We start from the raw sequence: 18981 nt of genomic DNA on the forward strand, positions 1-18981 counted from the left end.
TTCTCCTCCCTCTACCTCCACACCCAGCACCACCCAGCAGCCTCAACCCAACTCAACACCATTCTCAGCTTCACTAACTACCCTTACCACCCCCCAGACCGTCAACATGCGTGAGATTGTACGTATACACTCTGCCTCAGCCCATTCGCGGTGGCGCGTTCCTGCCCCGCGTTTACATCTCAGGGTCAACACAACAATGGGCGAACAACAGCTAACGACTTGTTTTTGCGCGATAGGTTCACCTTCAGACCGGCCAATGCGTAAGTACACGTCCGAACCGCTCCGTGGGCTCGCAACTGATGATTTGCAGGGTAACCAAATTGGTGCCGCCTTCTGGCAGACCATCTCGGGCGAGCATGGCCTCGACAGCTCCGGTGTCTACAACGGCACCTCAGATCTCCAGCTCGAGCGCATGAACGTCTACTTCAATGAGGTACGTGATGTCCTTCTTTCTCCTGGTGAGACGAACAGTCGGTGCTGACCAATGGCAGGCGTCCGGCAACAAGTTCGTCCCCCGTGCCGTCCTCGTCGATCTCGAGCCAGGCACCATGGACGCTGTCCGCGCTGGTCCTTTCGGACAGCTCTTCCGCCCCGACAACTTCGTTTTCGGACAGTCTGGTGCTGGTAACAACTGGGCGAAGGGTCATTACACTGAGGGTGCCGAGTTGGTCGACCAGGTCCTCGATGTCGTCCGCCGTGAGGCCGAGGGCTGCGACTGCCTCCAGGGTTTCCAGATCACCCACTCCCTTGGTGGTGGTACTGGTGCCGGTATGGGTACGCTTTTGATCTCCAAGATCCGCGAGGAGTTCCCCGACCGTATGATGGCCACCTTCTCCGTTGTGCCTTCCCCCAAGGTCTCAGACACCGTTGTTGAGCCCTACAACGCCACCCTCTCCGTTCATCAGCTCGTCGAGAACTCTGACGAGACCTTCTGCATTGACAACGAGGTATGTCTCAACTGACACGCGTCACGTTGGACGCAAGCAGCTGACTGTTACAGGCTCTGTACGACATTTGCATGAAGACGCTGAAGCTCAACAACCCATCCTACGGTGACCTGAACCACCTCGTCTCCGCCGTCATGTCTGGTGTCACCACCTGCCTGCGTTTCCCTGGTCAGCTCAACTCCGATCTCAGGAAATTGGCTGTCAACATGGTCCCCTTCCCTCGTCTCCATTTCTTCATGGTCGGATTCGCTCCTCTGACCAGCCGTGGCGCCAACTCTTTCCGCGCCGTCAGCGTCCCCGAGCTCACCCAGCAGATGTTCGACCCCAAGAACATGATGGCTGCGTCCGACTTCCGCAACGGTCGCTACCTGACCTGCTCCGCCTACTTCCGTGGCAAGGTCTCGATGAAGGAGGTCGAGGACCAGATGCGTAACGTTCAGAACAAGAACTCGTCTTACTTTGTTGAGTGGATCCCCAACAACGTCCAGACCGCCCTCTGCTCGGTTCCTCCTCGTGGCCTCAAGATGTCGTCCACCTTCGTCGGAAACTCTACCTCCATCCAGGAGCTCTTCAAGCGTGTCGGTGATCAGTTCACTGCCATGTTCAGGCGCAAGGCTTTCTTGCATTGGTACACTGGTGAGGGTATGGACGAGATGGAGTTCACTGAGGCTGAGTCCAACATGAACGATCTGGTCTCCGAGTACCAGCAGTACCAGGAGGCTTCCGTCTCCGATGCTGAGGAGGAGTACGATGAGGAGGCTCCTCTTGAGGCTGAGGAGTAGGTTGTTTACCCACGACAATACGCAGGCTTAGTTGTTGGAAATTGGCACGGCGGACAATGTCAACATTACAATTCGTGCTTTGGAGAGACATGATTGTATTTGATGGGACGTACTGGAGGTAGAAGCGATTTGTTGCGTCTGCTTCTGTGCGTTGTCAATTGCAGCATAGCCATCTCGAAGCGTAGAGGAAGCGAAACTCTTGTTAGCGATAAGTTCTATAATCCATGATTGTTCACCACAATGCTTGCATGCTGATGGTTGTGATGAATATCTGTGTTACTAATACTTCCACCTGGCTAGCTATCATTCGTCTGTTGCACCATGTTCCCTAAGTTGCTCGAGGTACCCAACTAGTCTCTTCTTGATAATGACGCCTACCAACCTTCCGGTTCCTTCTTCCGTCACACACAGATACCTTAACCCCAGCTTCGAAAACATTTCAACCGCGTACTCCAGCGGCGCTTTCGCACATAGACTCAGCGGCGTCCGATCAACAAAAGGCGTGAGGTCGACCTCAAGAGTGTCTGGCGATGGCAGATCATCTACTTCGTGTCCTAAGAGCCTGATCTGAAAGTCCGCCTGTCCTGGTATTGCAGCTGGAACAAGTCTCGTAAGCCCAAACTCGAGCTCTGACTGGGATATATAGCCTTGCAGTATGGGGACATTGGACGCTCCATGGCATTGAACGAGGACGAGACCAGCGTCCATCAGGCCCCTTTCCTTCAACTTGGCCAACTTCTCCTTCAGCAGCGTGTATGCGACTTTGTTTGTAAGGGGAACAAGGACGGTGATTTCATCCATTGTCCTCTTTGGCGGAATGAGCACTTCGGTGCACATCTTCCTCTTCCTAACAATCTGAATGGCAACATCGGGATCGAGAAAGGGATGGCCCAAGACGGTCTGCGCAAGGTCGTACACACCTTCCTCCGAGATGGCATCGGCGACCCATTTTGCCACTAGGATGGCTAACATGTGCGGAACCACGTATGCTAACTGCCCGGTGAGTTCGAACATGATGACCGCAAGGGATATCGTCATGCGCGACACGCCGGCGAGGAAAGCAGCTGCGCCGACCATGGCAAATATGCCGGGGCTAATCGATGGGATGAGTTGGCCAACCAGGCGGCCGAAAAAGGCGCCTGCGTCTAACGCCGGTATAATAACCCCAGATGGGACTTTGATACCAAAGGTAACAGTCGTAAGAACCAACTTGGCCAACGTACCGTATATGAGGTAGCCGACGTATAGCCAACTCGTCTCGTCAGACAGCTCGTTCTTGCACACCAAAGAGTGCTGCGACGTGCCCTTGTCGTTGCAGTCTACGAGGAGGTTCTTGATAACAACGTCGCCTGGTTCTCGCGTCAATGGGTTGGGGAATTGGAGGAGTGCAGTAGCAAGGACGACGAGGAAAACTTCCAAGACGGGATTCTTCTTGATAAGTGCAAAGCTCCTGAACCATTTCGACCACAGGAAATTCAGCTTGCAGAACAGGCCGCCGAAGATTCCTCCCGCGACGCCCAAGAGCACAAAGACAAGGTAGTGTACTGGTTTGTAGTCTGTGCCATAGCTCGTTTCGAAGAGCACTAACTTGCCTGTTCCGGTCGGGTTTAGTTCTTTGAGTACCATTGCGGCAGTCAGACTGCATAGGAAAGCTCGCCAGAGCACTTTTCGCGGAAAGTACGTGCTGATTTCTTCGTAGCTGAAGAGGACGCCGCCAATTGGGGCACCGAAGGCTACGCTTAGGCCGCTGGAGCATGCTGCGCTGAGCAGTTCGCGCATCTTGCGGCCGTTGTCGCGGTACTTTGGGAATAGCATGCCGACGAGGTAGCCTACGCATGTTGAGATGTGGACGAAGGGTCCTTCCTTGCCGAGACACATGCCAGTCGATACGGCAAAGATGGCGCCGAATGCTTTGACGGCCAGAACGGGGAAAGAGAGAAATGACGGGATATTGAAGCCAGATAGGATCGTCTTGATCTCGGGGATGCCCGAGCCTGCAGCCATGTACATGACTTTTCCTCCTGAGACATCGGTTGCTGGGCTAGACCTGCCATCTGACATGTCAGCACCATTGGGCTTGATTGTTGTTGACGATTGCTGTTCGCCTGTTGATACAGAAGGCAGCGAGCTCTTGGTCAACATAGTCGCGCTTGAACCAATCACACCAAAGACCAGTGCCATCCCCACGTAGACTGCGAAGCTGGCATAATAGCTGTCCGTCCATGCGTGCCACGCTTCACACTCCCCTAATCTTGGCTCCTGGCTAATTACCAAAAGTAGCGGCGAATTCTCGTGCGCACAACAAGCTTCGCGGTTCTTGAATGGATTGCTGGCGCAGTACCCCAGTTTCCAGTCTGACACCGTTGCGACAGCGACATCGACCACGAAAGCGACGCACGCGGTGAGTGCACCGATCAACACAACGGCGATCCATCCTGAACAGGCGTCGAAAAGGGAGAGAAGTGTATAGCGTAAACCCCGTCGGGATTGGATGTAGCGGAAGCGGTATGAGTCCTTGACCTGCCACCATATCAGCCATGTATCCCTACAGACTGTACATGAGACGCGGAGCGAGCTACCAAATCATGCAACCAGTCAATCGTAGTGTAGTCGTTGTATGGCAAACGTTCTCCAACCGTGCTTCCAGCTAGTTGCTGTTCATCTTTCGTTACTGCAGACGAGAGGGCAGACTGTGCTTCTTCATCCTGGTCATGCTGAAGCTGCGCTAAGCGGCTTTGATGGAGAAGCGGTGTATTTTCATTATTTGCTTCGAGGTCTGTCATCCTGGTGGCCTGCAAGGTGGAGAATATCCTCGGTGTAGAGGAGCGCAATCACGCTGAAAGCTGGCCATGGTGTTGTTACTCTGCGGTCTAGATATGGAAATCAAACTGTGGTTTGTCCAGTGGCGTAGGTGAACATCTCCGCCATGCACGCTTATCTACCGCGGAAACAGATCTTCTGGGTGCCTGGGGAGGCTTGGGGGAAAGAGATAAGAAGGCGAGGCGTCGAGCATGCGTCGCGCAGTAGACGCTAGCCGTTCTGGGACGCGTTATCACAGCCTGGAGTAGAATTACCCTAGTTAGCTTTCAAGCGTCTCCGACAGCCCCTCCTAGGAGAATCACCGTCAAGGGAAGACTTTAACGGCCTATTAAGAACTGATGGACATTGCTACCCTACAATACCTGTATGGAACAATCCTGAAAGCAAGAAAACCTGACAAGTTGCAAGCTTTACACAGAGTGTAACGTCTGGTATCCAGATCAGACGCGTCACGAGGTTGTACGGTCCAAAACATAATCGTAAAATGAAATTGTCGCCGAGCCCGAGTACACGTCGATAGATATACCTGCGCCATAACCAGTTCCACAGCCCATTAACTCGTACAGGGCAAAGTTACAACCATGAGGAGACATTGCTGTAATCAAGGTAGGACATTGAATCAAGTGGACGCCGCAACCGTCTTGCGGGCAGCCTTTTCCTTCTTGGCCTTTGCTTCATCTTCGTATTTCTAGGCCACTGTTAGCACGGTCTTTGAGGAAGTGTCTATCAACGCCTACCTTCTTCTCGCCCGCACTCAATGCTTTCCATTCATTGCCAACGAGTTTAGCAGCATCTGTAGTCTTGATGCCCTTTAAGTCTCCGCTGGCGTACCGGTCCAGGTTAAAGAGTAGGTAAGCCGAAGCGGGCTTTTTCACATGCCGATCATCATGAAGTTTACTGGTATGGGCAGGATACTTCCTCTTCGTCGGAGTGCCCGCAAGTTTCCTCCGAAGTGCGGCGCGAGCATTATTGGCAATTCTAATCTCTTCGGGAGTGTAAGAGTGGATCCAAGCTCGAAGCTCGGCTTGTCTGGCTACATTCTTATCATTCGCAAGGTGGTTGTAGTGCTTCACAACATAGTTAGCATACAAGCATACGCTACAGTTACACGTGTGATGTGGCTTACTTCATGCTCTGCGGGGGTCAGATTCTTCCAGTTTTTAGCCGCGTCTGTGACATTTCGTGTCGCGTCTCCACGCGATTGTCCTTTGATGGGGCCGCCACATATTTCGGCTATGTATGCATTGAATCCTGTGAGCGCGCCGAGGGGGAAAGGCTCCTTGAGAGCTTGCTTCCGCAGCTTAGAGATTGTTGCCTTCTCCTGCTCCTCGGGAGTAAGCACCTTCTTCACACGCTTCTTTGGGGCGGCCTTTTTGGGAGCGGCTGTCTTGGATACGACCTTCTTCTTCTTAGGCTTCTTCACAGTCACAGAAGCTGCCTTCTTCTTTGGTGCGGCCTTCTTCACTGCCTTCGCTTTGACTGCCTTCTTCACCGCTGCCGTCGGCTTAGTTGCGGTTGCGCGCGTCGTGGTAGCATAGGAGCGACGTAAGTCAAGGGCAGATACGTAGGCGCGTGAGAGCGCGCGGACAGCTGGTAGTTTGGAAGCATTTCGGGCGAGAAGAGCGCGTTGCAGGAAGCGGGCGAGCTGCGGGAGGTCGTGTGCGGATGTTTTGGGTACATCGGCTGTCAAGCGACAGAGCGCGCCGCGGACCAGCATCGTGGCGGTTGGCAGATGAATCAAACGGAGTACTGGCAGGTTGGCGAGCAGCAGCGCAGCTCTGAGCAGGCAAATAAGACAGGACCGTGGTGTGCGGATTGGGAAGTGTGAGACAGTAAGGGACCTTGCTTGTGGTCTGCGGAGGCTGGGAGCTCCCAACAGGACAGAGCTAGCGATCCGAAAACGTCATGCCGCCAGGCACGCCTTGCATGAGCGGCCCCACGATCTACCCAAGCCTCAAGCCGTTGCAGACAGAACGCGATCGATGTGGTGAAACTTTATTGTCTAGAATATAGACACGCATTCAAACTACGTGCTTTGCTACTATTGTCTCAAGAGATCTGTGGAGCCTAGAAAGACGCCGCCCATGCTTGACTCCAAGTATCATATCTACATAGCTCTAGAGCCTACATTTTTCGAACCTTTATCAAGTCTATATCTGAGAGTTGTGCTGTAAGACAGGATTGCAAACATTGACTGTGTTGTCAACTATAACACCTTGTAACTGTTTCCGGTCAGCATTTGTACCTATTCAAAGGCTCAAAAAGTTCGTACCTCCATGGGTGGTCCTCGTCGCCATACTGAATAGCCTCCATCCACTCCTTCATTTGCAGCGCAATTGGGCCGGCTTCGACATGGTCCTCCAGACCACAGTCGACAAGGCGTCCTTTCCAGCTGATCTTTCGCACAGGGCTGACAATGGCAGCTGTGCCTGCGCCGAAGATCTCCATCATGCGGCCCTCATCAGCAGCGTCGGCGAGGTTCTTCATCGTGAACTTTTGCTCAAGCACCTTCCATCCCTTAGGCTCCAATCGCTCCCGCGCAAGCGCAAGGATAGAGTCTCGCGTAACACCCTCGAGAATGGTTCCATCCAGGGGTGCAGTGAGCAACTCCGGTTGTCCAGTCTCCTTGTTCTTGATCGCTGCAAAGAGGTTCATAGTGCCAGCCTCGGTGATATATTCCTGCTCACCAAACAACCATAGGTTCTGGTGGAACCCACGGCTGGCAGCCTGCATCTGTGGCACGATGCAGGGCGCATAGTTGGCCCCAAGCTTCTTGTCTCCCACGCCTCCTGGCCATGCCCTCACGGCATAGTCCGTGGCTTCCAATGACACAGCCTTGAATCCAGTGGGGTAGTATGGCCCGACAGGCGAGGCGATCACGTAGAGTAGGGCAGAAGCGGGAGGGCCCACGCCGAGCGTGCGCTGGGTACCGATCATAGTCGGGCGAAGATAGAGAGAGTACCCGCGTGCACTACACCATGTCAGTCATGGCACAAAGAAAGCATAGCATTGAGGCTTACTCGGGAATGAAGCGCTCGTCCTGCTTGACAAATTTGCCAATGAGATCGATCATAGCATCGGGGTCGAACGTAGGCAATGCAATTCGTGCTGATGACTTGTTCAGACGTGCCATATTCTTGTCCGGCCTAAATAACCTGATGTTGCCGCTCTTGTCCTTGTAGGCCTTCATGCCCTCGAAGCACTCGAATGCATAGTGGAAGACGCAGGTCGCAGGGTCGAGACTGAGATTCTGGTAGGGGGTAATGCGCGCTGGCAGCCATCCTTCTGATGCTGTCCATTCGAGCGAGAGCATATGATCTGAAGAGTCATCAACTATGGAGCTAGAATGGCCCTGAAGCTAATACCTGAGAAATTGCGGCCAAAGATAAGCTCCCCTTGGGGTAACAGATCCTTAGGAGTGGTTGTATTGGTGATTGTAAGCTTCGTTGGGTCAATGTCTTGGATCTTGGTGCCAACAGAGGCATCAGCATGAATGCTGTACGCTCTCGGAGTCCGACATCGCAATGATGCGCTGAGCGGTGCTGCAGCTGAACGGAAGGCACAATTGGAGAATGAGGAAAGCAGCCTCGACGACCGCTGCTGAAGCATCATGTGTTATGCCTCACAAAAGGGAGAGGAATGTGGAGAGAGAGCGTTGGTGCGGATGGTGTTCTTGGGATAATATTTAACATCGGAGTTCTACAACAGGTCCCCGGTATCAGCTAGGTGCATACAAGAACGCGACCATCAGCGCTACATCCGCTACCTCCAATGGACATGTACCTTCACCGCCAGAAGATACCCAAAGGGCGCATTTGCCATCTGGATATCTTCTAATGCGGATATTGGACGTTATTCACGTACGCAGTAATCTCATTGGGCAGTTGCATTGCACAGTGCATTCAGCATTCACACATGCGCTTATGTCATGCAGGGGCGGGAGGAGCTAAACTCTTACCCAACATTTCTCCACAGTTCGCGTGGGGTTACCAAACATTGCCTGTCTCTGTTAATTTGTTCTCGTCTATGGTTCTGGACTTTGGGCAGTATCAGAGCTCTCGAACACCATTACGATACCGTATACGGAAGGAGCGACTCTATCTGAGATGTCTTGAATGCCATCGGCGCGCTTCCAGCTGGCAGTCTCACATCGCACGCATCGTCACCACCACATCCTTCGCCCACATCACAGTCCATGACGCGATCGCTATACGTCGGACGAATCGCCGCGCGGGCGAGTAAACTACCATGTTCTCCAACGCGCTGAAGTCGTTCACTTCGAACATCTCGAGCAACTACTCCCTCAGTCCCCAACCTACGTCGTACTCCGGGCCATGGAAGATATACGACGCGAAGAAGAAGTCGACAGGCAAAGCCGCATCCGTCTTTGTATTCGAGAGAAAGTCATTGGAGCCGCCAGCGGGCGCAGGTTTCGGCGGACGCTCAGCGGCCTCGGGTCTCAAACGAGCGCATGAAGAGGTTGTAGAGAGGCTGAAGAAGGAGGCCAGCTCGCTAGCACGGCTACGACATCCCAGTGTATTAGAGCTGGTCGAACCGGTGGAGGAGACTCGCGGTGGCGGGCTTATGTTCGCCACGGAGATGGTGACGGCGTCTCTAGCAGGACTTTTGCAGGAAAAAGACGAACAAGAGAAGGCTGGAGGAGTCGGCGGGCGCCGGAGCCGCTACGTTGTCGAGGAGGCTGATGGTCAAAAACGAAGACGAGAAATCGAGATTGACGAGCTTGAGATTCAAAAAGGGTTGCTGCAGATTGCGAAAGGCCTCGAGTTTCTGCACGAGAGTGCAGGCTTGGTGCACGCCAATCTTACGCCAGAGGCTATCTTTATCAACGGAAAAGTAGGCAATACAATCACGTTACAGTTGTCACGAAAGCTGCTGATGAACATGACAGTCCGATTGGAAGATCTCAGGTCTCGGCTTCTCGACCCCGCCAGAGAATTCCACCAAGCCAACATCAGTCACTCCGATCTCCCTTTCCGAAGTCTTGAATCATGATGCGCGGTTACCGAGATACGTTCAGCTCAATCTCGACTACACCTCTCCTGATTTTGTCATGGACGGGAATGCTACACCGGCAGCAGACATGTTCAGCTTGGGTATGCTGATTATTGCTTTGTACAATTCGCCACACAAGAGTCCAATGGAGTTCAACGGCAGTTCGTCTTCATACAAACGGGCTTTTTCGTCGTCTTCATCGATTCCGACCAGGAACAACAACTTCATGTCCTCGCAACCACTGCCACGAGACGTCGTGAATGGAGTCCTCGACCGCTTGATCACCCGACGACCCGCACAACGAATAGATGCGCGCGAGTTTCAGCAAGCACAATACTTCGATAACATTTTGGTGTCAACGATCCGCTTCTTGGACTCCCTTCCCGCGAAGACTCCAAATGAAAAGTCACAGTTCATGCGAGGCTTACCACGCATCCTCAACCAATTTCCCAAGTCAGTCTTGGATAAAAAGATTCTCCCCGCTCTGCTAGAAGAGACGAAAGATCGCGAGCTTCTCACCTTGATACTACAGAACGTCTTCAAGATTATTACAATGCTGCCAGGTGGAAAGCGTGCTTTTACGGACAAGGTGATTCCGAAGCTGAGAGAGACTTTCTTGGTCGTTCCGGCGTCGGGCGCTAAGGGAGCGGCCCAAGAGAGAGATAGCCTCAAAGAAGCTGGTCTAATGGTTCTATTGGAAAACATACAGATCGCTGCTGAGAACGCAAGTGGGAAAGATTTCAAGGACGACATTCTTCCGATTATCAACTATGCCCTGGAGTCTCCCACCCATTCACTGGTAGATGCCGCTCTTCGTACCCTGCCTGTTGTCTTACCGATACTCGACTTTTCGACAGTCAAGAATGAACTCTTCCCTGTAATAGCTTCCATCTTCGCAAAGACCAGTAGTATGGGTATCAAAATTCGAGGGTTGGAAGCATTCAAAACACTCTGTGGCGGTGGAGGCGATGAGCAGAACGACTCCCAGGGAGACGGGCTTACCGGAGTGGTCGCAGCTCCAAAAGCAAAAGGCTCCAGCGTATCGATACTGGATAAGTATACGGTTCAAGAAAAGGTCGTACCGCTGCTTCGAGGCATTAAGACCAAGGAGCCTGCTGTCATGGTACGTCCCGTAGTCGAAATTTTTCTCTTGTGTTTCTGCTAATTTGTGTACCAGATGGCCGCTCTCGACGTCTTCAAAGCCATTAGTAACCAAGTCGATAGCGATTATCTTGCCATGGATGTTCTTCCTATTATCTGGCAATTCAGCTTGGGACCATTGCTGAATCTTCCTCAATTTCAAGCTTACATGACTCTTATCAAGTCCATGTCAGCGCGCGTCGAGAACGAGCAAACCCGCAAACTCCAAGAACTTGGCGCCAATAGTGCTTCTGTCACTACCCGCAATGAGTTCATGAGCTTCGGAGGCCCAAGTGCCACCAATGGCTTTGAATCGAGCAACGGGGATGGTGAAAATGGTTTCGAGGCGCTCGTGCGAGGTGGGCCGCAAGGTTCATCTGGTGGGACAGACATGCTTGGTGGAGATGCATGGGCAAACACTGCAGGATCTGCATCGTCGTCTACTGTGTTACCATCACGGCCCTCGAACCACCGTACAAGATCGAACAATGCGTCGCCAGCGGCCACGTTCTCATGGTCAACACCACCCGTATCACCACCTCCACCAAGTACGCGTCTCTCGGCGCCGCAAGCGCAAATTCAAACTATAACGCCCGACAACAATCTCAACACGCTCAACTCGTCTTTCCCAGCCCTGAGCGCCACCAACCCGGGTATTGGCAGCTCGTCGTTTTCTCAACCACAGCAGCAGGCGCGGCCAAGTACGAGCATGAATAGCATGATGTCTCCTACTATACCACCATCATACAGTAACTCACAGAATTCCGGTATAGACTGGAGCAAAGCAGCCGGCTCCTCGTCAACGCCAAGCGCATCAAGCGGTTTCTCAAGTTTCCCTTCCTTGGCCCCAGCTCCTTCACAGCCGCAATCTCAGAGCAGTCCCTACTCTTCGTTCAGCATAGCGCCTCCGAAGGCTACCAACAGCGCCTTTAGCATACCTCCGCCACCGAGTTTGAACATGGCAAATAGGACGGCGAGTGCTGGGAGTGGCATGGGCATGAATAGCATGGCATCATTACGGGCGCAAACGCAGAATCATCAACAGCAGCAGCAGAATCGGCAGCAGACACAGGGAAGTTGGGGAAGTGGAGGTGACAGCTTGATATGAGCTCACGTTTAGGGTAATTTGATAGGCTTTAGCGAGCGTTTGTGTAGTAGCATAGCAATGTTACATGAGATGAGACCAAGAGGCTACCTGGAATCCTTTGGGGCCCAGTACGCATGAAGGCGCATGCACGTCGAGTTGCTTTTCTTTCCGGGAGTCATATACCAAGGCGTGATCAGCGATCGATGAGTGCCCCATGGCCCCATGCGACAGTTTAGATTATGTACTTGCGTGGGTTGTCCAGGGTTGACCAGGTAAAATTGTGTGGCGTCGGTTTGCACGGACTCTCACCTGCAGCCAAACCCAGTGATCTCCAGCGCGAGCGTTATAGCACGAAGCTAGGTGGTCTAGCTACTTGAGTTCGGAGATGTCGGCAGAGGCGGATCGCGGACGGTCAAGATGTCACGAGGGGGTGAGAAGACGCATGGGCTGAAGAAGTGTGTTGGAACAAGCAAATGCGAAGAAAGCAGCCAGAGATTGGCGAGAGGCTTGATGTCGTCATGGCACGGGCAAATAGCGTCCCAAGTTCAGCCAGGCAGGCTTGACCCGCTGCAGGCGCTCTTGGCTGAGCTTACTGGCCGGCCGCTAAGCATTTCAACGTCATGGCGCCTTCAACAGTATAGCATTTGGTCTTTTGCGAGGAAGCTCTGGAAGAGCGTGGCTCCATCTGAAGCCAAGACGAACTTGCAAGTTATAATTAGGGGTGTGACAATGGAATAAAGTAACTGCATTCCGCAATCCCACACATTCCACGTGCGTCTGAGTGAAGACGGCAGACGGGAGCGCCAGCCAGGCCAAGGTGAGCAGCCCCCCCAATGCAGCAGAGTGCCGACAAGACGTCGTCGTCAACCAGCGGTACGAGATGCCCACACCTTGTACGTCAGGCCGGCCATCAGGATCATGCTACTGTCACCAAACGTGGGACTTGGGGCGTCTGCCGAGCGATCCAGTGTGAAAACTCAGAGGCCGTCGACGAAATTTTGGGCGTCCTAGCGCGCTCTGTGTAACGCTTGATAGGCCGTTTTCGAGCTGCAGAGAGGCGCAACCAGGGCCTGCCCACTCTTCGCCTTGTCCGGACACTGAGCGAGTGGGCCCTTTCACCCCCGCAAGTTTAAGAGCTTTTAGCGCTCCTCCTTCAGCCAACTATAATCTCGATTATTGTTTCGCCCCCCGCCAACAAAACACTTAAAGACTATCCTGGTGTCCGGCTCGTCGCTTGTCAAAACGTCCACTTACCGTTTGGGTGAACCCTCCTCTCAACATCAACACCTACCCAATAACCCAGAGTAGCAATTAATGCTATCGGAAACGACTTATCGTCGCCGTCTTTCCTACACTCCGTGCAAGAAGTGCATTCGCTACATAAAATGGCGTTAGGACTATTTGGGTCCAAGAAGGCTGCCCATGGCGCAGCCGACAGACACAGCACCAGCAGCGACGAAAAGGAAAAGGTCGCCAGGCCTGACAAGGCGTATGACGCCGAAGCCGGTCTAGGGAGGATCGAGGACCCGTCGCGCCGCGATGTGGATGAGGCTGATAGCATCACAATTGGCAAGCAGATAGAGCTAGAGGCTGAGAATGCCATCAAGTACCGTACTTGCAGCTGGCCCAAAGTATGTCTTACAATTTCCCAACGCCATGGGTTTCTCATCAAGCTACCTTGCTTGCTTGCTCGCTAGCCCACACCAATTAGCTGCTCTAGTAACTGATTCCATGACTAGACCGCTGCCTTATTATTCTCCGAGTACATCTGTCTGGCTATCATGTCCTTTCCATGGTCTTACTCAATTCTTGGGCTTGTCCCGGGTCTGATCTTGACTGCCGTCATCGCTGGCCTAGTATTGTATACATCTCTGATCACTTGGTAAGCCCCATGATAATAAGCCACTTTTCCTGGCTCGTCTTCTAAACTCGTTTATTAGGGAGTTCTGCCTGCGCCACCCCGAGATTCGCGATGTCTGCGATCTTGGCCAGATGATTTTCTGGAACAAGAAGTGGGCCTTCTACCTCACTGCCGTCATGTTCCTGCTGAACAGTAAGGCCCCGGACTCATACTCAAGACATCCAACTAACTCTGAATCTAGACACGTTCATCATGGGTCTGCACTGTCTCGTGGGCGCCAAGTGGTTTAATACCATTTCTGGACATGCTACCTGCACCATCGCCTTCTCCGTTATCACGGCCATCATCTCCTTCCTCGCCTCGCTCCCACGTACCTTCTCTGGACTTGCCAAGATTGCCACCTTCTCCGCGCTCTTCACCTTCATCTCGGTGATGCTAGCAGCAATCTTCTCTGGAATCGAGCAGAAACCCGCTGGTTATCCTAGCAAGGGCGAACCAAATGTCTTGGCCTTTCCCGCATCGGGCACTACGTTCGTGGCTGGCATGAGCGCTTTCATGAACATCAGCTATACCTTTATCGGACAAATCACCCTTCCCAGCTTCATCGCCGAGATGAAGAACCCCAAGGATTTCCCAAAGGCACTCTGGGTCGTGACCATTTGCGAGATCATCGTGTTCAGCTTGGTCGGCGGCGTCGTTTATGGCTACACGGGCACCCAGTACATGACGAGCCCCGCGTTCGGATCGCTCAAGAACGAGGTTTACAAAAAGGTCGCCTTTACGTTCATGGTACCCACCATCATCTTCCTGGGTGTTCTTTACGCCTCAGTGTCCGCTCGTTTCGTCTTCTTCCGCATTTTCGCCGGTACCAGACACATGGGTAGCCACACTGTGGTCGGATGGGCGACTTGGGCCAGCATCCTTGCTGTGCTCTGGATCCTCGCCTTCATCATTGCCGAAGTCATCCCCTTCTTCTCCGACTTGCTCTCGCTCATGAGTTCGCTCTTCGACTCGTTCTTCGGGTTCATCTTCTGGGGCGTCGCTTACTTCCGCCTGCGCAGAGCCAAGTACGGCCCAGACTACTGGAAGACACGCGGTTTCCGTGGATACTTTGGATTCTTCTTCAACATCCTTCTATGTATGATTGGACTGCTCTTCTTGACGGGAGGAACGTATGCCACCGTGCAGTCCATTATTGATGGATATAAGGCGTCTTCGTTCGGGGGACCATTCACATGTGCGGACAATGGCTTGTAGACAGCTAACGATTCAAGAAGAGATGAGGACATGGAATCTTTTGCTTAAGACTGTATGATTTGGATGTTCTGTATACCCGACGTCCCGTAGTAGAGGTTATTTGGATCTTGTGTACATACGGGTAGAAACATAATAGGGCTAGAAAGATCCTCTAGCAGGCGTTTATATGAGGTCTACACTGAAATTCATTAATGTCAATCACCTGCTAAGAAGCCAAATTCGGTTCGATGCGAGTGTTGCTCAAGACGTTGTCTCAAATGTTCGCGAGCTATGACGTCTCGCTAACGGCACATGCCAACTGGGCAGGCAAGCTGTCAACATCCCCACATCTCAGTCGCAAGCTTGTTCCTTACCACATCCACGTTGCGTCCTAACTTTGTCGATTTCCGGATCGGTAAAGCGTAGCAAAATGAGTGCCCTTGTAGATTTCAGCCAACCTAGCTTGTGGAGTGAGTCTGAGCAAAGTCCACACCTAGATGATAGAGACTAACAGATGCAGTATCCGCGGCGAGCATTGTGTTTAATCCCACGTTTTGGAAGTGAGTTAGGCAACCATTATTATTGTCAATGTTTAGTAGCTTATACATGGTTAGCATCGCTGCGCAGCAAGGTACAAAGCCCTCCTTTCTCTCAGACGAACAGGCCCGCCATCCTCTGCCCCGCGCCTAGCCGCTGTGATTGCATCGCAGGACTCTCAAACATGGAATAGACTCTGACGGTTCTCAGAATACCATAACAAGGTCATCACCAAGCTTTTCGGCGGGAACCCACGGCTCGGCTGCTATGCGCTTGCTGTGACAATCTTCTCGCTGGGCATCTTCAGAGACTACCTGTACGTCTACGCTGTACCCAGAATATCACTTTTTCCAGCACTATAGTCAGCTAACCATTGCTCTCTGCAGCTATAACGAGGCCCTCGCTGCGCAACCCACCCACCCAACCCTCCTCTCCCCGCTAGTCAAATACTCCGCCATTCCCCTCTTCCTCGCCGGAAACACACTCGTCCTGACATCCATGTGGGCGCTCGGTGTCACTGGTACCTACCTCGGCGACTACTTCGGCATCCTCATGGACGCGCCCGTTACATCCTTTCCGTTCAATGTATCCGAAGCGCCCATGTATCACGGCTCAACGCTAAGCTTCCTCGCCACGGCCATCTGGTTTGGAAAGCCGGCCGGCATACTGTTGACGTTCTTGGTGGCTACAACATATGCAGTTGCAAGGAGGTGGGAAGATCCGTTCACGGGCACGATTTACGCCAAGCGGGACGAGGAGAGGAAGAAGGGAAAGAAGGGCCAGTAGTAGCTTGTCCCTGCCACACGCCCATATGTACTCGCCATCACGCGGCTCGAAAGACGAAGCGTTATGGAGTCACATACACCATAGGGCGAGGCAAAACAATGTGCAAAAGATTCTGAAGGGAGCACGGCATATAGGTCAAGGGAGGTGAGCCGAGAGGCAAGCAGAGTAGTACGTCGATTCAACATGACACTCAAGCACAGCACCGGCGTTTCAGGTTTGTTTTTTGGGGGGTATTCAACTGCCGTTCAAGGAAAAGTTACTCATCATAGCATGAAAACATCAGTCAATTGACTTCAGAGCCCAAATGCGACAACTGCCCAAGCAACCTTCTTCTACATACTTTGTGTCCAGGTAGGAATGAGTTCGAACTAGGCTGCGTGCTGTGAGTGAGTTGCATTCGCCTTCGACGTGGTAGGATCAAGTTACAGTATGCATGTTGGAAGAATCAGAGACCGGCGTGCTGCGTATGTAGCGTAACTACCACTTATCTTTAACTAATTAAGCTTCTTGTGTTGTATGAACGGAAGGCTAACACACGCGCGAAGACCACAAGGCAGCTGGAAATGGACATTATCCAAACTCCCAATAAGACATGGGAGCGACCTTATAAAGACTGAATAGAGATGTATGAGTCGGACATTGCAGAAGATGACAATCATGATGAGATGGATGTTCTGAACAGCAGCGAACAGAGGACACAGATGTCGACCGCTACACTGCCAGTCTTCAAGTGGAAATCCAAGATGCCGCCAGGTAATAGCACGCAAAGGCATACCTGCAAACTAGAAAGAAGACAATAACTCCAAGTTCTATAAGTAGTCTGCGCAGAGCCAGACTCTTCTAATGATAAGAATTTCAGGTTCAACTTTAAGCAGGCGCCGGTCTATGTTGCATACGTTCAGGATAGCCAGTATTAGAGTACCTATAAGTTAGAAAGAAATGATTATACAGCGCAGAACTATACCTTACTAGATAGATATAATCCTAAGGTGCTAAGCTAAAGACATCATAAAGAAATATGAAAGATATAAGAAAATGAAAAAAGCAGAAGGAAAGAAAAGAAATAATACAAAGAGTAGTTTAGATGCATTCAAGCTGCAACATAGAGTATAAAGAGACGTTGTCTACGCATCACCCTAGGCCAGTCTAAGGGAGAGGTGCCAATTTACTTACCAGCAACAATTTTTCGCCCTCATATCTCTCAGATTTATTCGTGGCCAGGCGAGAGCTAGACCTTGAGCGGGTAGGAAAGGCTACGCATCGCGGGCTGAATAGCGTGTCAGCATGTATAGGTATACATTTTTTTGTCATTCTGCATAGACAACTAGTCGGTTATTGTTTGGAGTGCTTTTTTAGCAGGAGTTTCGCTTTCACAATATGGTTTCAAAAATGGAAAACCCGGTAAAGCGATGGATGTACAGAAGCGCTTGCGGCCTGTAAACGCTGATACATGTACAATATCTATACATAATGCGTCCACTAGTACGGATTCTAATACAAAGACACGATGGCACCGCACCACCGCAACATGTCTATTCCTTCTTCTCTTCCACCCCCTTCTCTTGCTCCTCCATATCCATTCTCCGTCCTTCAACAGTGAAATACAAGCTCCTACTGGCACCCTCTAGTGCATTCGTAAGGCTGCCACCAACGCCTTGTAGCATATGCACCAGCTGCGACCTAAGGCCGTCAAGGCCTCCATCGATCCCACCAACCCACTTGGTTCCATCTACATCGAACACCTTGCCCTCTACTCTCGCGCCTAGCAGCATCAGCTTCTGCAGACCGGTTTGCACTGACGGCTCGTAGTAGTCTGGGTTCACCCTTCGAGTCGGTGCGGGGAAGTTGGGCTTCGAGGGGGAGACGATGGAGAGGACAGTTTTGAGGTATTGGGGCGAGACGGAGGGGAAAGCTACGACGGCGAGGGGACCCGAAAGTAAGGGCTCCAACTCGAGTTTCAGTTTCCTGTTATTTGCGACTTCATGGGCGCGGCGTGAGAGGCCGTGTGTGAAGCGCTCGTCGTCGGGGCTGTTGCTCGTCTGTGGGATGGTTGCGCTCGTAGGCGTGCGGGGATCCGAGGGATGTTGTGCATGAGAGAGGGTGTCTGCTTCGGGATTGAAGAATTCGACAACACGGAGGGCGCTGGCGAAGATGTTTGTTTGGATCACCTGCATCTTGACCTCCTCTGCTAGCGTTTCTTGCCCGTTCTTCAGCCGCTCAGTGTCTAACTTCCGTAACGCAATGGCTAGTTCCCTTCTTATGCTCATCCATTCTACTGCTTTGACATTGTTGTGCTGGAAGATCAGGATCAAGGGAGAGGACTTGAGGAGCGACTGGTATTGACGATGCAATTGGGTTTTGCGGACCTCCGGTGGCTTGTGAGAGGGTGGTTGTGTTGGTGGGTAGCGTAGCACTGGGGGTGTTGAGCGAAATTTCTGGTGAATTGGAGGTGCCGGCGTCGTTGCTGAAGCTGTTGCAACAGATGCGTAGGTTGCGATTGCGGGTAATGAGAGGGTTTGGCTTTGGCACGAGGTGCAGGCGCGAAGGGCGCGTGGCCGTATGCGTATCCGAGGAGGCATCCTGGAGACTGCTTAGTGTGTCCTCGAGGAAGACTTGACGAGGAATGTCCAAACGTACGTGAAATGTGGTTGTGGCTCAATTGGTGGAAGGAGCATGGTCTCGAAATATTTCATCGCATCTCGAGATTCAGCAATGGCCCGTGCTCAGACTTCCATCGGCAACTCTCCCGTGGTTGCAGGCCATCTCTTGAAG

The 18981-nt window shown here is 52.2% G+C and overlaps 8 protein-coding genes across 8 annotated transcripts; 4 read left to right on the forward strand and 4 right to left on the reverse strand.

The window, feature by feature from the left end:
* The first annotated feature begins 25 nt into the window (after positions 1-25).
* K460DRAFT_321684 (beta-tubulin) lies at positions 26-2205 on the forward strand. Its single transcript, XM_040930490.1, has 5 exons — positions 26-118; positions 237-260; positions 311-433; positions 492-947; positions 1001-2205. Exons 1-5 carry the CDS (start codon positions 107-109, stop codon positions 1727-1729), a joined length of 1344 nt encoding a protein of 447 aa, XP_040783542.1. The 5' UTR covers positions 26-106; the 3' UTR covers positions 1730-2205.
* K460DRAFT_370959 (chloride channel-like protein 3) lies at positions 1775-4653 on the reverse strand. The gene is made up of 2 exons (XM_040934254.1): positions 4309-4653; positions 1775-4249 (listed from the first exon to the last, which is right to left on the reverse strand). Exons 1-2 carry the CDS (start codon positions 4510-4512, stop codon positions 2033-2035), a joined length of 2421 nt encoding a protein of 806 aa, XP_040783543.1. The 5' UTR covers positions 4513-4653; the 3' UTR covers positions 1775-2032.
* Positions 4654-4869: 216 nt separating this feature from the next.
* On the reverse strand, positions 4870-6400 carry K460DRAFT_347492 (uncharacterized protein). The gene is made up of 3 exons (XM_040931351.1): positions 5676-6400; positions 5287-5616; positions 4870-5237 (listed from the first exon to the last, which is right to left on the reverse strand). The coding sequence occupies exons 1-3, from the start codon at positions 6264-6266 to the stop codon at positions 5169-5171; spliced, it is 990 nt and encodes a 329-aa protein (XP_040783544.1). The 5' UTR covers positions 6267-6400; the 3' UTR covers positions 4870-5168.
* A 126-nt stretch (positions 6401-6526) lies between these two features.
* K460DRAFT_389493 (branched-chain amino acid aminotransferase II) lies at positions 6527-8225 on the reverse strand. The gene is made up of 4 exons (XM_040935742.1): positions 7915-8225; positions 7570-7867; positions 6822-7520; positions 6527-6771 (listed from the first exon to the last, which is right to left on the reverse strand). Exons 1-4 carry the CDS (start codon positions 8159-8161, stop codon positions 6756-6758), a joined length of 1260 nt encoding a protein of 419 aa, XP_040783545.1. The 5' UTR covers positions 8162-8225; the 3' UTR covers positions 6527-6755.
* A 572-nt stretch (positions 8226-8797) lies between these two features.
* K460DRAFT_410376 (protein kinase-like protein Scy1) lies at positions 8798-11810 on the forward strand (the record flags this gene model as incomplete). Its single annotated transcript, XM_040937368.1, has 3 exons — positions 8798-9403; positions 9459-10685; positions 10740-11810. 3 exons carry the CDS (start codon positions 8798-8800, stop codon positions 11808-11810), a joined length of 2904 nt encoding a protein of 967 aa, XP_040783546.1.
* Positions 11811-12850: 1040 nt separating this feature from the next.
* On the forward strand, positions 12851-15211 carry K460DRAFT_370964 (uncharacterized protein). Its single transcript, XM_040934255.1, has 4 exons — positions 12851-13420; positions 13529-13671; positions 13730-13842; positions 13892-15211. The coding sequence occupies exons 1-4, from the start codon at positions 13175-13177 to the stop codon at positions 14905-14907; spliced, it is 1518 nt and encodes a 505-aa protein (XP_040783547.1). The 5' UTR covers positions 12851-13174; the 3' UTR covers positions 14908-15211.
* Positions 15212-15316: 105 nt separating this feature from the next.
* Positions 15317-16209, forward strand: K460DRAFT_410378 (phosphatidylethanolamine N-methyltransferase; the record flags this gene model as incomplete). Its single annotated transcript, XM_040937369.1, has 5 exons — positions 15317-15356; positions 15407-15446; positions 15501-15517; positions 15634-15739; positions 15810-16209. 5 exons carry the CDS (start codon positions 15317-15319, stop codon positions 16207-16209), a joined length of 603 nt encoding a protein of 200 aa, XP_040783548.1.
* A 1327-nt stretch (positions 16210-17536) lies between these two features.
* Positions 17537-18871, reverse strand: K460DRAFT_321705 (uncharacterized protein). The gene is made up of 2 exons (XM_040930491.1): positions 18847-18871; positions 17537-18789 (listed from the first exon to the last, which is right to left on the reverse strand). Exon 2 carries the CDS (start codon positions 18786-18788, stop codon positions 17742-17744), a length of 1047 nt encoding a protein of 348 aa, XP_040783549.1. The 5' UTR covers position 18789; positions 18847-18871; the 3' UTR covers positions 17537-17741.
* Positions 18872-18981: the final 110 nt, after the last annotated feature.

Source organism: Cucurbitaria berberidis, assembly GCF_010015615.1.
Source record: "Cucurbitaria berberidis CBS 394.84 unplaced genomic scaffold K460scaffold_6, whole genome shotgun sequence".
Lineage (NCBI taxonomy): Eukaryota > Fungi > Ascomycota > Dothideomycetes > Pleosporales > Cucurbitariaceae > Cucurbitaria > Cucurbitaria berberidis.

Bases quoted from the DNA above. Each gene is read 5' to 3' on its own strand.
- K460DRAFT_321684 (XM_040930490.1), top strand. The intron at 434-491 runs GTACGTGATGTC...GACCAATGGCAG, and splicing joins TGAACGTCTACTTCAATGAG to GCGTCCGGCAACAAGTTCGT. The intron at 948-1,000 runs GTATGTCTCAAC...TGACTGTTACAG, and splicing joins CCTTCTGCATTGACAACGAG to GCTCTGTACGACATTTGCAT.
- K460DRAFT_370959 (XM_040934254.1), bottom strand. From the start codon at position 4,512: ATGACAGACCTCGAAGCAAATAATGAAAATACACCGCTTCTCCATCAA. The intron at 4,250-4,308 runs GTAGCTCGCTCC...ATATGGTGGCAG, and splicing joins TTGACTGGTTGCATGATTTG to GTCAAGGACTCATACCGCTT.
- K460DRAFT_347492 (XM_040931351.1), bottom strand. From the start codon at position 6,266: ATGCTGGTCCGCGGCGCGCTCTGTCGCTTGACAGCCGATGTACCCAAA. The intron at 5,617-5,675 runs GTAAGCCACATC...TATGTTGTGAAG, and splicing joins TGACCCCCGCAGAGCATGAA to CACTACAACCACCTTGCGAA. The intron at 5,238-5,286 runs GTAGGCGTTGAT...ACAGTGGCCTAG, and splicing joins TGAGTGCGGGCGAGAAGAAG to AAATACGAAGATGAAGCAAA.
- K460DRAFT_389493 (XM_040935742.1), bottom strand. From the start codon at position 8,161: ATGATGCTTCAGCAGCGGTCGTCGAGGCTGCTTTCCTCATTCTCCAAT. The intron at 7,868-7,914 runs GTATTAGCTTCA...ATGACTCTTCAG, and splicing joins CTTTGGCCGCAATTTCTCAG to ATCATATGCTCTCGCTCGAA. The intron at 7,521-7,569 runs GTAAGCCTCAAT...GACATGGTGTAG, and splicing joins GACGAGCGCTTCATTCCCGA to TGCACGCGGGTACTCTCTCT.
- K460DRAFT_370964 (XM_040934255.1), top strand. From the start codon at position 13,175: ATGGCGTTAGGACTATTTGGGTCCAAGAAGGCTGCCCATGGCGCAGCC. The intron at 13,672-13,729 runs GTAAGCCCCATG...CTCGTTTATTAG, and splicing joins TATACATCTCTGATCACTTG to GGAGTTCTGCCTGCGCCACC. The intron at 13,843-13,891 runs GTAAGGCCCCGG...CTCTGAATCTAG, and splicing joins CGTCATGTTCCTGCTGAACA to ACACGTTCATCATGGGTCTG.
- K460DRAFT_321705 (XM_040930491.1), bottom strand. From the start codon at position 18,788: ATGCCTCCTCGGATACGCATACGGCCACGCGCCCTTCGCGCCTGCACC.